General features: G+C 43.6%; 1 protein-coding gene across 1 annotated transcript in view; it reads left to right on the top strand.

Moving 5' to 3' along the window:
• NAALADL2 (N-acetylated alpha-linked acidic dipeptidase like 2) overlaps positions 1–14,897 on the top strand; it is a 438,734-nt gene that overhangs the window by 317,676 nt on the left and 106,161 nt on the right. The window contains exon 10 of the mRNA XM_056850172.1: positions 8,953–9,048. Coding sequence (XP_056706150.1) covers positions 8,953–9,048 — 96 coding nt within the window. The remainder of the gene's footprint in view (positions 1–8,952; positions 9,049–14,897) is intronic.

The following is a 14,897-nucleotide window of genomic DNA, read 5'->3' as shown; positions in this document are numbered from 1 at the left end:
CCTATAATTGCTTCCTTGTGCCAGATTCTCCCATCAATGTTGGCAAGTTGTAAACATTTTTTTTTTTTTGCATCGATTGCACATCGGTAGCCTCAAAAGAAAACATGGGGCGAAAACGCACGGTCGCTTTAGCCTCCTGTATTCCCTGTTTCAGACAGGATTCAGCCAGGATTGAACACACATGCATTTCGCCGAACATGCATTTGATCCTGGCTGAATCTTGGCTGGAACAGGGAATAAAGGAGGCTAAAGCGACCATGCGTTTTCGCCCATGGACTCTCTGACACCAGAACCTAAAATGGGGAGTGCTGACAGGCTCATAATGACAATAAGCAAAAAACAGAGAGAGAGAAAGAGTATTTCCTACTTGCTAGAGTCCTTTGTGATAGCGCAGCATGTTTGGTTTACGTTCCAAGAATTGTGGCTGAGGACTGCAAAGAGAAGGGGTGAAAAACAAAACAAACAAACAAACCCCCAGAAGATTTCCCCCTTGCCTCTATAGAATCTAGATACCCTTCACTGTAGTGGCGAAACTGATTGAGAGGTTGTCAAGTGCCCACTACAGAGAAGGGGCATCTCGGGCTAGCTGCCAAGGCAAGGGGGCGTCTTGCCAGTTTTGCCTTCCTGTCCTTTGCTGCCTTTTTGCATGGAATCATACACTGATAGAGTTGGAAGGGGCTATACAGGACATTGTCCGAACCCCTGCTCAATGCAGGATCAGCCGAGAGCATCCCTGACAAGTGCTTGTCCAGCCTCTGCTTAACAAGAAGAAGAAGAAGAGTTGGTTTTTATATGCCGACTTTCTCTGCCACTCAAACCGGCTAACCTTCCCTTCCCCTCCCCACAACAGACACCCAGTGAGGCATGTGGGGCTGGGGCTGTGGGAGTGTGACTAGCCCAAGGTCACCCAGCTGGCTTTATGTGTAGGAGTGGGGAAACAAATCCAGTTCATCAGATTAGCCTCCGCCGCTCATGTGGAGGAGCGGGGAATCAAACCTGGTTCTCCAGATCAGAGTCCACCCCTCCAAACCACCACTCTTAACCACTACATCATGCTGGTTCAGGAGAAAGAGTGTATCAGGTGTGCACTAAGATGGAGTTTCTTCCCTATCCGGTTAATCTATTCATGTCATTTGAGGGGTCAATGCCCAGTTCATTAGCATTCGCTTACCAGGACATTTGCACGTATTATATTGTGGAGAAAAACAGCCTTGCTGTTGTTGAACCTACTGAATAAATCAAGGAGAAGGCTCATTCATCTTCTTTAAAAAAATATATATATTTGCTGGAAAATGTTGGTCTTGTTAAGTTCCAAAATGCTCTCCTAGAAGTGTCACAGAGCACCAAAGTGGCATGTATCTATTTGCGGTAAAAGAAAGCCCTTCAGTTGCCTGGGAAGCTCATGCTGACTTTGGGTCAGCAAATGGCTTCATTGTCTGTGCCTGTCAGATGTAAGAATAAGGAAAGCATTGTTGTTTTTTTCTCTTCTTGGTGGTCTGCACAGCACAGCTGAATGTGCGGGCAGTATCTGGCTAAGCATCTTTTACTTTCACCGTGTGAAATGTGGATGCAATTTATGATTTGTGGTATTTATTTCGTTTTCTAGCCCACACCTTCTGCGGGGGGGGAGGGGGCTCAAAGCAAAAGAACAACAGGTGAAACCCGCTGCTTTCCAATTTTTTACCTTTGGAGAACGCCTTCCTCCCAAATTGGCTTTCCTGGGTAGGAATTAGACATTGCAGGGGATTCTGTGAAGAAGACGAAGAAGAAGAAGAAGAGTTGGTTTTTATATGCTGACTTTCTCTCCCACTTAAGAAAGAATCAAACTGGCTTACAACCACCTTCCCTTCCCCTCCCCACAACAAACACCCTGTGATGTAGGTGAGGCTGAGAGAATGTGACTAGCCCAAGGTCACCCAGCTGGCTTCATGTGGAGGAGTGGGGAAACAAATTCAGTTCATCAGATTAGTGTCCGCTGCTCGTGTGGAGGAGCGGGGAATCAAACATCAGAGTCCACTGCTCCAAACCACCACTCTTAACCACTACATCATGCTGTGGCAGGTGTTACATTTGTATGGGTTCTGGCCTGGTCCCTGTAGTTTCATCATTGCTCTGCATGAGGGAAGACATTGACAGGGGAAAGTGCCATCAAGTCACAGCTGATTTATGGCGACCCCATGTGGTTTTCACGGCAAGAGACAAACAGAGGTTGTTTGCCATTGCCTGCCTCTGCAGAGAAACCCTGGTCTTTCTTGGTGGTCTCCCATCCAAGTACTAATAGGGCTGACCCTGCATAGCTTCCAAGATCTGACAAGACTGCGTAGCCTGGGCCATTCAGGTAAGTACAGTAAGACATTACTGTCCTTCAAACAGAGGTCCCCTGATGAGTGGGGTTTGGTGGTGGTGGTGGTTTTTAATTATATCTGTCCCTTGCTCTTCAACCAAGTTTGCCTTGCAATGTGTCTTTTAGTGATGAGCATCCATCACAAAGATCCAAGATAACATACTGTGGATAGATGGATGTGACTAAGGAAGTCTCTTCTCTTTTCCAGCCAAAAATATTCCAAGTTCAATTGTTGTTGTTTTGTTCTAGAGGAAGGGAACTGAAGGAACTGTATGTGGATTTAGGGGCTAGATTGTAGGAAAATGGCCACCCTTCTGTTTACCTGGAGATTGTTTATCCAGAAATAGAAAGGATGAAAAATCAGTAATATAAAGTAGTTAATATCAGGAATAAGAGCCCCATGGCGCAAAGTGGTAAACTGCAGTACTGCAGTCCAAGCTCTGCTCACGACCTGAGTTCAATCCCGACGGAAGTCGGTTTCAGGTAGCCGGCTCAAGGTTGACTCAGCCTTCCATCCTTCCGAGGTCAGTAAAATGAGTACCCAGCTTGCTGGGGGTAAAGGGAAGATGACTGGGGAAGGCACTGGCAAACTACCCCATCAACAAAGTCTGCCTAGTAAACTTCACCATGGGGTGACGTCACCCCATGGGTCAGGAATGACCCGGTGCTTGCACAGGAGACCTTTACCTCTTACCTTAATATCAGGAATGCTCAAATACACACCTGCTTGGTTTACTTTCTATTGACTGGTCACAGCAATTGGCAGACTTTCACACATGCTCCCCCACTGGCCTGTTGTCAGTGCACATTGCTTGACAACCAGTGGTATAAATAAACGGTGAGTAAATCTGTTAGACAGAAATTATAAGTGAACACTCAGGTCTGGCCATTTGTTATTACTTTTGCTATTTGTTATCCTTTTGAGCATGGGCATTTTCACACAGCCTGATGGGAAGTGTAGTTTGCCTCTCTGGTCACATAATGACCTGACCCAACCATGGTCCCAGGTAGAATACATTTCACCTATAGGACAGATCCAAAGGCCCCTGAAGAAGAAGAAGAATTGGTTTTTGTACCCCGCTTTTCTCTACCTTACAATCACAAATCTTTCCTCTCCCCACAACAGGCACCTTGTGAGGATAGGTAGGGTGGAGAGAGTTTGGAGACAACTGTGACTAGCCCAAGGTAACCCAGCAGGCTTCGTATGGAAGAGTGGGGAAACCAACCCGGTTCACCAGATTAGTGTCCCCCATTCATGTGGAGGAGTGGGGAAACAAACCTGGTTCTCCAGATTAGAGTCCACCCCTCCAAACCACTACATCATGATGGCTCTGGCACTACACCACACTGGGTCTGAAGCACTTAATTGGAAACAGAGGTCCACATGATAGGTTTGTTGAAGCAAGAGGTACTGGAGAGCAATTTAAAGATAAGTTGAGAAAAGGCATGGCTTCTTTTTTCTATATTGATTTATTGATAACCTACTCCATCCATGTAGCATCCCAGAGCAGCTTACAACAATTACAATTTATGCTCCATATCTGACAATTCATCTTTGCCTTACCTTGTTGTCCTTGCCCGTGAACTATTTATGTCACAGTCACTCCTTATCAACACGGCAAAGTAGGTGGTTCTGCTTCCAGTACTGTGACATATGTCAATGAATTGCTTGGAGCCTCTTACATCAATCATGCAGTCTGACGACGTTCCACTTCAGCTGTGATATGACAGAATGTAACTTTCAAAAAATTCATTTGAAGGGAGAAGAACATTGATGGATGGCTGCTGATCAAAAGAGGCCATCTCATGAACCACGGGTGTAGAGGGAGTCCTTCTCATTGTCATTTCGACCTCATGATCCTTCATGGCATGGGAAGCTTTTTACCTTGCCCTTTCTGATAATCCTTAGAGCAGGGGTGTCAAACATAAGGCCCACAGGGCCAGATCCAGCCCCTTGAGAACTCTTAACATCCAATTCACAAGATGTCATAGGACCACTGTACACTGCATTGGTCAGGCTGCACCTGGAGTATTGTGTGCAGTTCTGGAGGCCCCACTTCAAAAAGGATGGGGACAGAATCGAGTGGGTGCAGAGGAGAGTGATGAGGATGATCGGGGGCCTGAAGACCAAGCCCTAGGAGGAAAGGCTGAGGGAGTTGGGAATGTTTAGTCTGGAGGAGAGAAGGTTGAGCGGGGACACGATTGCTCTCTTGAGGTATTTGAAGGGCTGTCACTTAGAGGAGGGCAGGGAGCTGTTCTTGTTGGCAGCAGAGGATAGGACTCTCAATAATGGGTTTAAATTGTGGGTGGAAAGGTACAAGCTGGATATTAGGGTTGTTTTTTTACAATAAAAGTTGTTCGACAGTGGAATCAGCTGCCTGGGGAGGTGGTGAGCTCCCTCTCACTGGCAGCCTTTAAGCAAAGGCTGGACAATCACTTGTCAGGGTTGCTTTGGGTTGATCCTGCATTAAGCAGGGGGTTGGACTAGATGGCCTGTCTGGTCCCTTCCAACTCTACGATTCTATTATTCTTATCCAGCCCACAAGCTAGCCAAGGTAGCCATCCCCCCGCTCTCAATTTGGGCTGGCGAGGCTTGGCCCAGCCCGATCATGTAACATTTATGTCATATCTGACCCTCGTAACAACTGAGTTTGATGCCCCTGCCTTAGAGTATTTCCAAAAACTGTGCAGGGAAGTTGGAAAATAATATCTGGGATGGTTTAATGAAAACAGTGTAACAAACACACCGTCCTGCAATGTCATACTTCATTCCAGCCTTCTGCAAGTAAAACTCTTTACCAGCTACTGAATAGTGAGTTGCCTGAACCTTGGGAAGATATTCTCAATTGAAACAACCGAGTTAAGAGCAAACAGTTAATGGATTGCAAACCACATAGAGCAGAAGCAGCAAAGGGATACGTACAGGTGCCATTGGCACAATTATTTCATACTCTGGCAATGATTTTCCATTGTCCTGAAACCCGAAATTTACCGAAACGGCTAATTTCGGGTTTATTTTTGATTTGGGTTTATCGATATGCACAACCCTACCCGGCACTGAGATTCTCCGAAATGCATATTTCTTTGAAGTGTAATTATACTGGTCCCTTTGGTTTGTTGATTGTTACCTATTAATCCCTGAGAATTTGCTTGCATCAGTATCCTGCCCTATTCTGTCCTATTCAGTCTACCAAGTTTTGCATAAATATTAAAACGAAGACGATAGTTACTATTAATCACTTCCCAGCATTGTTTCATAATCCTAATAACAAATTACTAGACTCAATCTCTTCCCAGAGATATTACCCCCCCCAAAAAAAAAAAGCATTGGAAGGAAGAACAAGGAAAAGCAATATATTACCCAAATCTGTCTTCTGATTATGAATAATTATGCAACCTTCCAATCTTTATATTCCTTTAAAAAAATTCTTGTTCGTTTTTTTGAGATTCTGAGTCTGTCATTTTGTCTGTAGAAGTGAGTACCAAAATGCAGGCGTTTATCACTCATTCTCTAGGCCCAAACACTGCCAGAGAAACATTTTTTAAAAAAACAAGGAATTCTTCAAACAGCCTACCATGTGCAGTTCAAACACTGATGCTAAATATTTGAGGGATTACTTTGGTTTCTTCCGGTACCTCAGAGACACATACATCTTTCAAATATTGCTGCTTCTGAGGGACTTCTTTGCTCTGAACATCGAAGCGTGGCCTGTAGGCAAATAGGCACAAAGGCGGGCCAGGATTCCATTTAGCTTGTCCTTGTGCAGATTGAACCTGGAATTCTTTCATTTAGTGTCCTTCCCTGTTTCCTTGCACCAAACTTGTTTTGAGTAAAAGGTATACAACATTAAACTTTTGTGTGAGATCCAATAATTGATCATTACAGGTTATATGTCTGTGTATAGATGACATATGTTGTATGCATAAATACCAGGGATGCTGAGAACTTTGACCCAAATTGCAGTCAGCTGGTCTGAAATGCTTGTTTTTGTTGAGGCTCTCTTTTGATCAGCTTAAAGATGTGCTTGATGACACAAGCATATACAGAGTTTTGCCACTCGAGGCTGCTTTTATTACAAATTGATAGCCCAGAAAGAGGGGCTGTGGCTGAGTGGTAGAGCATCTGCTTGGCATGCAGAAGGTCCGAGGTTCAATCCCTGGCATCTCCAGTTAAAGGGACCAGGCAAGTAGGTGATGTGAAAGACCCTTCTCTGCCTGAGACCCTGGAGAACCACTGCCGGTCTGAGTAGACAATACTGACTTTGATGGACCAAGGGTCTGGTTCAGTAGAAGGCAGCTTCATGTGTGAGAACTGTCACCTTGTGGTGATGTTTCCCTGTAACAATGAAACATATATATATATATTGGGGGGGGGAGTTGGTTGCTGGTTTTTTGTTTGTTTGTTTATTGCATTCATTCCATCTGTTCCTGACATACATTCAAGTTGTCAAACTTGGCATCTCGATGCCCATCAAACTAGAATAGCCTTCACTTTGGCCAGTTGTGAGGCTATGCCCTTGGCTGTACTTGAAGGCAAATATATATATATATTTTAAAAAAACTCCATACTTAGAGGGACTCTGCCCGTGTACAATGGGTGAGGTGGAGATGATGGTACATGTCTTTTTTCGATGTCCATGGTACAGTGGATTGAGGGCTAAATTTGTTTCTCCTTTACGAACTAAACTCCCGGAATGCTCAGAGAGGGAAAAGCGATCAATTGATGAAGATCCCATTAGTTCAAAGCAAGTGGCCAAACTTTGTGCTTATTGAATTGAATGGAATTTTATTTGCGGTCAAAGACCAATAAATACACACTATATATATCAATCTTACAGCATTTCAAATACACTAGGATATAAAAACTTATCAAAATTAAAATCAGATTACCACATAGTAATATGACAATTATCTCTTTCCTATAAACAAAACAACCATAATGATAATTGTATTAACTACAGATCTATGTTCTATATTGTTTTATACTGTTTTCTATATTATTTTACATATTTTGCCAGCAATTTTAGAAAACATAAGGTTTTAGGCTGTTAGATTTGTAACATAGAATCTATACCTTGATATTTTCTGGTCTATGTTGTTGTTGTTGATGATGTTGTTAGTAATCTTGGCAGTGGTGGATAGAATTACCAGCTATTCCGGTGATCGAGACTTGAAAAAGTGCTACTCTAGTCATGGAAACTGGTGCCTGGTACCTGATCTAATATTTTGTGAGTCCCCAGAAAATTTATGCTTATCTGCCCTGGTTAACCAGGGAAAAGGAAGGCAATCCACTGAAAATACTCTCCTGCTACTTCTAGTGCATCTAGGGTGGCCAACCTCCAGGTACTAGCTGGAGATCTCCTGCTATTACAACTGATCTCCAGCCAATAGAGATGAGTTCCCCTGGAGAAAATGGTTGCTTTGGCAATTGGACTCTGTGGCATTGAAGTCTGTCCCCTCCCCAAACCCCACCCTCCTCATGCTCTGCCCCAACAACTTCCCACCAGTGGCGAAGAGGGACCTGGTAACCCTAGCCCCCAGAGGGAGAAAAAAAAAACAGCCTCGTGTATTTACCAGAAGTTCATACAGGAAGTGACAAAGGGGAACTCTATGGTTTTGTCACTTGCTGTATGAACTTTTGGTAAGTATGTAAACCTGTATCCCCCCCCCCCCCGGCAACTCTGTGCCCCTCAAAACCCTCCCATCAGCTGCCAGGCACTGCCTACCAGCCCTAATTAACTCTCATGTTCTTGGAATGCTCTAGCAGTGGCCTTCTGTCAGTTTTGTGGCAATAGTATCCTCATTTGGATTGTAGGATGCTTATGGTCAGAGACCAGTGGTTTTTGCTAATAAAACCATGGCAACTGCCATGGCAAACACCCAAATTTTCCAATGTCTGAATCTGGCTCAGCTACAGCCATAATTTCTGTGGTTCTGTGCTTTGCAGATTCTGTTTGTCCTGATGAGCTTGTACAGAATTACACATGTACCAAGTGTGACCCAGCTCTTATTTGCATTATAATGTATCATTTGGAAAGATGTAAAGCACTTGGCAGCCGATTACCAATCATCTCGTTTGATTAGTGCTAATTTGGCACGTGATATTTGCCATTGGTCAGTTTCCAAAAATGCATCTATTGTGAGGGAGAAAACGGGAGTTCCTTTATCCTGCCAAATACCTTTCTGTATTATATAGCTCTGATTGTCATACCTGTACAGTTTTTTGAATGCAAATTAGTCATTTCAAGTCTTGAAATTGTTAACTATGGTGAAATGAAATAAGTATGGATTTCTTTTGCCCCTGGGCAAAATAATAAACTGAATAGGGAAGTATATTTGCTAAGACAGCTGCCATTACTGGGGGGGAAAAGACTTTTAAAAAGAGAGCTGTAGCTCTTTGTTTCTGTTCTAGAGTCTCGGAATGAGTAAATTAGATCGCTAAAATGAAGTCTAATCATCAGCACAAACTTTAAAACAATTTGAAGTCCTTTGAACCTTTAGACAAAATCCAATAAAGCATTTGAAGAAAAAAATCAATAAGAAGTCTTAAAGGTTTCTCTCTCTCTCTCTCTCTCTCTCTCTCTCTCTCCTTCTTTTCTGCAATGCAGACTGCAAGCTTTCTCTCTGACGCCCTTTTCCCCGAAGATTCAACACTATTCAAGGAGCTGGATCCCTCCGCTCACCTGCATGAACATATCGCTAAGGTAGGTTAAAGTTGAGATGCCTCATTCAACAAGACAAGCATTGCGTCATGTGACCCGATTGTGTTTCAAAGGTGATTTGTAACAAATTTCATATGCCAGTTTGGTTGATAGTTCTAAACGTACGGATGGCTGTGTTTCTCAGTGTTCGGAATAAGAAAGTTTCAGGACACATGCATACACATACATAAAGAGTGCTAGTATGCTCGAGTATCAGACTGGGATTTAGGAGCCCCATGATCAGATTCCCCCCCATGCCATAAAGCTGACTGAGGTCCATTATGCATGGGTACTTTCACTCATGTTTGCCCCTGGACTGTCTCGGTTGTTCCTTGGAGTTATGTATGAGTTTTCCGTCCGTTAGAGATAACCTCGCACCCAGCCCCCGCAAATCCTGGGTCTTCCCATTCCTTTTATAACCCAAATTCTTCGATCTCCCCTGAGATCAGCCCAGGTGAAATCACCATGCATAAGCCAAAGCATGGGATAGGGGAGCTGAGGGGGGGGTGATGTTTTGCTCTCAGTAAGCACTACAGCCAATTACAAAGCCAATCACAATTGCAAGGCAGTGTTTCAAGGGACAGGGACTCAAATGCTTCCTGCTTTTTGTCTCCCACACAGAGTTCTATTTTCTGAGCAGTCACATAAAAATGGGTTTTAAAACTATGTTTGGGTTTCTCCCCCCCTTCCCCCCTTCCTTTTAAAGAAATCCATTGGTTTTTAAAATGGCACTTGGGATTCTTCCGGGGGAAGAGGGGAACTGGACGTTTTTCTTAGAGTAAGCACTACAGCCAATTACAAAGCAGTGTTTCAAGGGGCAGGGACTCAAATGCTTCCTGAATTAAGCTTGGTGACTGCTGGTGCATAGCAGTTTTTGGATTTGCATCATAAGGGCCGAGCACACTTCGAACCCCAGGTAAAACTCCCGTTCATAAATGACTTGGGTGACCTTGGGATATTTGCTAACTCTCTACTTAACCAAGCTGGCTGCTTCAGGAGTTTGCCTCAGGAATATTGTCATACTATGTGGCCTCAGACTTCCTAATCAGCACCTCTAGTAGTTAATCCCTGACTGACTGAAAACAGCAGTTTAATGGATTTTTACTGTCAGCTCCACTGTCCCATCAAGTTCCTCCAAAGATTGGCTGTTACCGGTTCTTCAACCAGCCATAAAGGAGATTGTTTGCGTATATAAAGGGGCAGGACCTTTGCCGATTTGTCACACTTTGGATGAAATTCTCAAGGATAGATTCATCAGTTGAAGGATCCTCTGGCCAAATTTTAGGCATGTAGGAGAAAGGGTCCTTATTTTTCAGGCAATTAATATTCTCACCTGTTTGGCATCCCCAGAAGACAGAAACATAGTGTGGGAAGTTAACGCACTGGGTTGGTTCCAGTGTGATGTAGTGGTTAAGAGCAGCAGACTCTAATCTGGAGAACCAGGTTTGTTTCCCCACTCCTCCAAATGCAGCCTGCTGGGTGACCTTGGGCTAATCACAATTCTCTCAGAATTCTCTCAGCCCCACCTACCTCACAAGGTGTCTGTTGTGGGGAGAGGAAAGGAAGTTGATTGTAAGCTGCTTTGAGACTCCTTAAGGTAGGGGAAAGCGGGGTATCATAACCAACTCTTCTACTTCTTCAAACTAACGTTTCCATGGGGGCAAAGACTTCTACCCATGGAGTGTGATCCCTGTTCCCCCAACCTGTAGAAGCCTGAAATGTCCAATGAAATCTTGGTGAAGAAGGAACCTCTATGAATAGGATTTCTCGGAACATCTCGGGCTGCCGCAGGAGGGGAAACATATGCTCTGCAAGCTCTCGTGAAAACGTTTGTCTGGATCCAACAGCATCCAACATACTGCCTCTCAAAGAAAGTACTCAACATGGGCAGGCATTTGGCAATCTCCTTCTGCTTCCAAAAAAGCAGACCTTAACAGTGTAATGACTGACTAAATGAGTGAGGGAATGAAGCAGTGATAATGAGGTACAGCTGATGTGCCTTTCCATGAGCTTTTATTTTTGTGTAGATGTTTACATGTTCAATGAGGGAGAAACTTCAGTAGCAAATTAAACAGAAATCAAGCACTTGTTTGCTTTTCCGTTGAGTTCTGCACTCTAATCAAAATTCAGAAAATACTGTGCAAAAGCCCCCCCCCCCCCCGTAACTGGTGTTTTGGCTCCAAGGAACTATGCAGTCTCTAAATCCACAGGGCACAGCTCAAAGAAGCCCCATAACCTGGGAGCAAAGGAATTGTGGCAACCCTGAATTTGGCCGACTGGGCTAAAGAAAGGTAATATAAAGAAAGGTTAAGAAAGGTCACTGGCCTAAATCCAGGCATGGTCCTTTTATATATTCTCTATTAGCCCTCCCACCTAAACCATATAATGTAAGTAGAACTGAAGTTAGGATAGAGGAGGGGACTGTCACTACTCAAGGGGGGGGCAGAATAAAATCTCTTGTCCAATCTCTTGACTCTTGTCAAAGTTTTAGGTCAATCAGGTATGAGAGCTCCCACAAGATTGGTGAGACAAGCTCAGGGAATGCACAGCTCCTTCACCCTCAAAGGTTGTGGAGCTTCCTGGAGTTGTCTATATGGACTAGCTCAAGGACTACACAGATTCTGGAGTCTTAAAAAGAAATATTTTGGAGGTGTTGCGTGTTTTCTTTTTTAAAAAAGGGGCTTTTGAACAATGGGAAGAATGAAACCAAGAACAAATTGGGTCTCAGAAACATATAAGGTTAGTATTCTGGGGTTCTCAACATTCAAGTATACCTCTTAGGTCCAGGATGCACACTCTTATCTCCTAACAATATGGCACTCCACATACATCCATGGGGTTGCCAAGTGCCAGGTGGTGGCTGGCAAACTCCCGCCAATCCACCTGGCTGCCTGCCGACCAGCTGAGGGTCGGCGGGCAACGCGTGCATGCTCGTCTACCTGCAGTGACACATCACTTCCAGTTTACACCCAGAAGTGCTGAATCGCAAGGAGCTGGATACTTCCGGGTGTAAATGCATCGCAAGGGGCCTTTTACCACTCAAACTGGGAGTTTAAATGTTAAACGGCCCCTTATGGTGGGTTTTACACCCAGAAGTGCTGCATCACAATTTACTACTTTTACTACTCAAACTCCCAGTTTCAGTGGTAAAGGCCCCTTGCGATGCAGCACTTCCGGGTGTAAACCAGAAGTTATGCAGCACTTCCGGGCACGTGTAACCCCACCACCTCCACACCAAAAACCTCCCGCTGAAGGAGAAGGGGGACCTGGTAAGCCTATACATCCAGTTGCACGAACCAGTTGTGAGCAAATTTAGATTTAGAGCAAATGTACATGGAATTTTCTTCTTTACTTTCCCACCCACATTTGGTAGTAAAATTGCTTATTAAACCGTTTCCCATATCCCCATTTCAGATGAATTTAGTTGCTTGGCGCGGTTGATATTTGCTTCATTTTTCTTCCCAAATATCCTTAAATTGGCAAGGTAGCTGAAGAGGAAACTGATCAAAGATGAAGAAAAAAATATTGATGCAATCTAATATTTTTTAGCTGCTACGTTATGGTATTTTCACTTTTCCAATTTCCTTTAGTAGAAATCTTTCTGTAGGACTTCATCTGTAGGTTCCAGAGTCTAAAAATACTATCTGTATACCATATGCACATTGATCTTCCCGGTAGTCCCCTAGAGGGAGAGAGAGCTCAATAAAGTTTTATTTACTTTAAATGGAATGTGGGGGAGGAGGAGGGGTAATTTAATTTCACCTGTAATGGAAATGTCTGAGCTGGTACAAGAAAGGGAATTGCAGCAACACAAAGAAGGACGTAATATAACTGATGAGTTCTGCGGTTAAGGATGAATATTAGCACATCAGTTATCTGCTGCCACTGTATGAATGGTAGTTATTACATTACGTGTTCATGCTTCTGTGAGGAGCATTTCTGACCATGAAGACTCTGGATATGGACCTCTCCTAACAATTTTAGGAAAGGCCTATAGCTCATGAGATCCAGCGTGGTGTAGTGGTTAAGAGCAGTGGTTTGGAGTGGTGGACTCTGATCTGGAGAACCAGGTTTGATTCCCCACTCCTCCACCTGGAAGTGCCGCATCACAATGGGCCTTTTACCACTCAAACTCCCCTTGCGATGCAGCACTTCCGGGCACCCCCCCACTCCAGAGTGATGGACTCTGATCTGGAGAACCAGGTTTGATTCCCCACTCCTCCACATGAGCAGTGGAGGCTAATCTGGTGAACCGGTTTGGTTTCCCCACTCCTCCACATGAAGCCAGCTAGATAGAGAACCTTGGGCTAGTCACACTCTCTCAACCTCATCTACCTCACAGGGTGTCTGTTGTGAGGAGGGGAAGGGAAGGCAATTTTAAGCTGGTTTGAATCTTCCTTAAGTGGTAGAGAAAGTTGGTATATAAAAACCAACTCTTCTTCTTCTACTACTACTACTTCTTCTTCTTCTTTTCTGATAGAATATGTCCATGCACAACATTTTATGTTTAATCCCTGTAATTTGTAATAAGGGGAACTCGGCTAACAGAGTTGGGCTTGGCTAGGAAAGAAATCTGCTAGAGATGCTAGATGTCCATTGGCAGGCATCCCCTCACCAGACTCACAGTTCATGTTTCAAATTTAAGCAATAGTGCATTCTGTCTGGTGTTTGCTCCAGTCGTGTGCATTTCCCTATGGATAGTAGCCTTGGACGCAAGAAGAGAAGATTATGAATACAAAAACACCAAACTGTGCTTTGTGGAACTCCATACCCCAGGATGTGGTGATGGCTGCCAACTTGGGAGGCTTTAAGAGGGGAGTGGACATGTTCATGGAGGAGCTATCCATGGCTACTAGTAAAAATGGATAGTAGTAATGATGCATACCTATTCTCTCCAGGATCAGATGAGCATGCTTATTATATCAGGTGCTTTGGAACACAAGCAGGATAATGCTGCTGCCGTTGTCTTGTTCGTGGGCTTCCTAGATGCACCTGGTTGGCCACTGTTTGAACAGACTGCTGTACTTGATGGACCTTGGTCTGATCCAGCATGGCCTTTCTTATGTTCTTATGTTCAAACTGGACATTTTTGATTCTTTTAAGTTCATGGATTCCATATTCTCATTTACTAATTTCTTTTTTGTTTTAATATTCTAGTCCACTTGGTTCTTTTACAGCCATATAATGACTGTGCTGTGACTGTTTGACCTAAAGGACAACCTCAGTGCTTGGTGGCAAATAATGTGTGATTTGCCTCTTTGTCTGCTATTGTTCTCATTCAATTTCTCTTATTGTTCAAACCTCTGAGTTACCTCAGCCATTAGAAGATGAGTTCCTGCTTTTTTTTTTTTAAAAAAAAGATGCTTTTAAAAAAATTGAGGCTCTGAGGGCATGACTTTCAGTTCCCTTTGGAGGAAGCATGAGAGTCTTATAACAGTTTTCTTATATTTCCTTTATTATAGATATATAATTGGAGAACAACTCCCAGCAGGGTCTGTTTGGCCCTTTGTCTGTTTATTCCAAATGAAATCTATCCCTTTCCTCAGCTGGAGGTGGTAAACTTCTCCAGACTCTTTTGTTCAACACAGATATCTATCAGGGATTATCCTCTTTACAGTTAACCCACTGAGGAAACATTCTGAGTCATCACTACAACAAAGGAATTGTTAGCTAGCAGCTGTAGTATTTGGAGGCAAAGCTACTTTTTTTTAAAAAAATATTGATTTTTAGGGTACAAAATTAAAAGGAAAATAGGGGGAGAAGGGAAAAACAGTAAGGAGTAATATTACATAGTTTGCATACCTTGTAACCCTTCTGCAGTTTGGAACAAAACTTTACATTTAAGTCAGGTG

Source organism: Euleptes europaea, chromosome 5 (assembly GCF_029931775.1).
Source record: "Euleptes europaea isolate rEulEur1 chromosome 5, rEulEur1.hap1, whole genome shotgun sequence".
Classification (NCBI taxonomy): Eukaryota; Metazoa; Chordata; class Lepidosauria; order Squamata; family Sphaerodactylidae; genus Euleptes; species Euleptes europaea.
The sequence above is the reverse complement of the archived record's forward strand: the minus strand, read 5'-3'. Positions and strand labels throughout refer to the sequence as shown.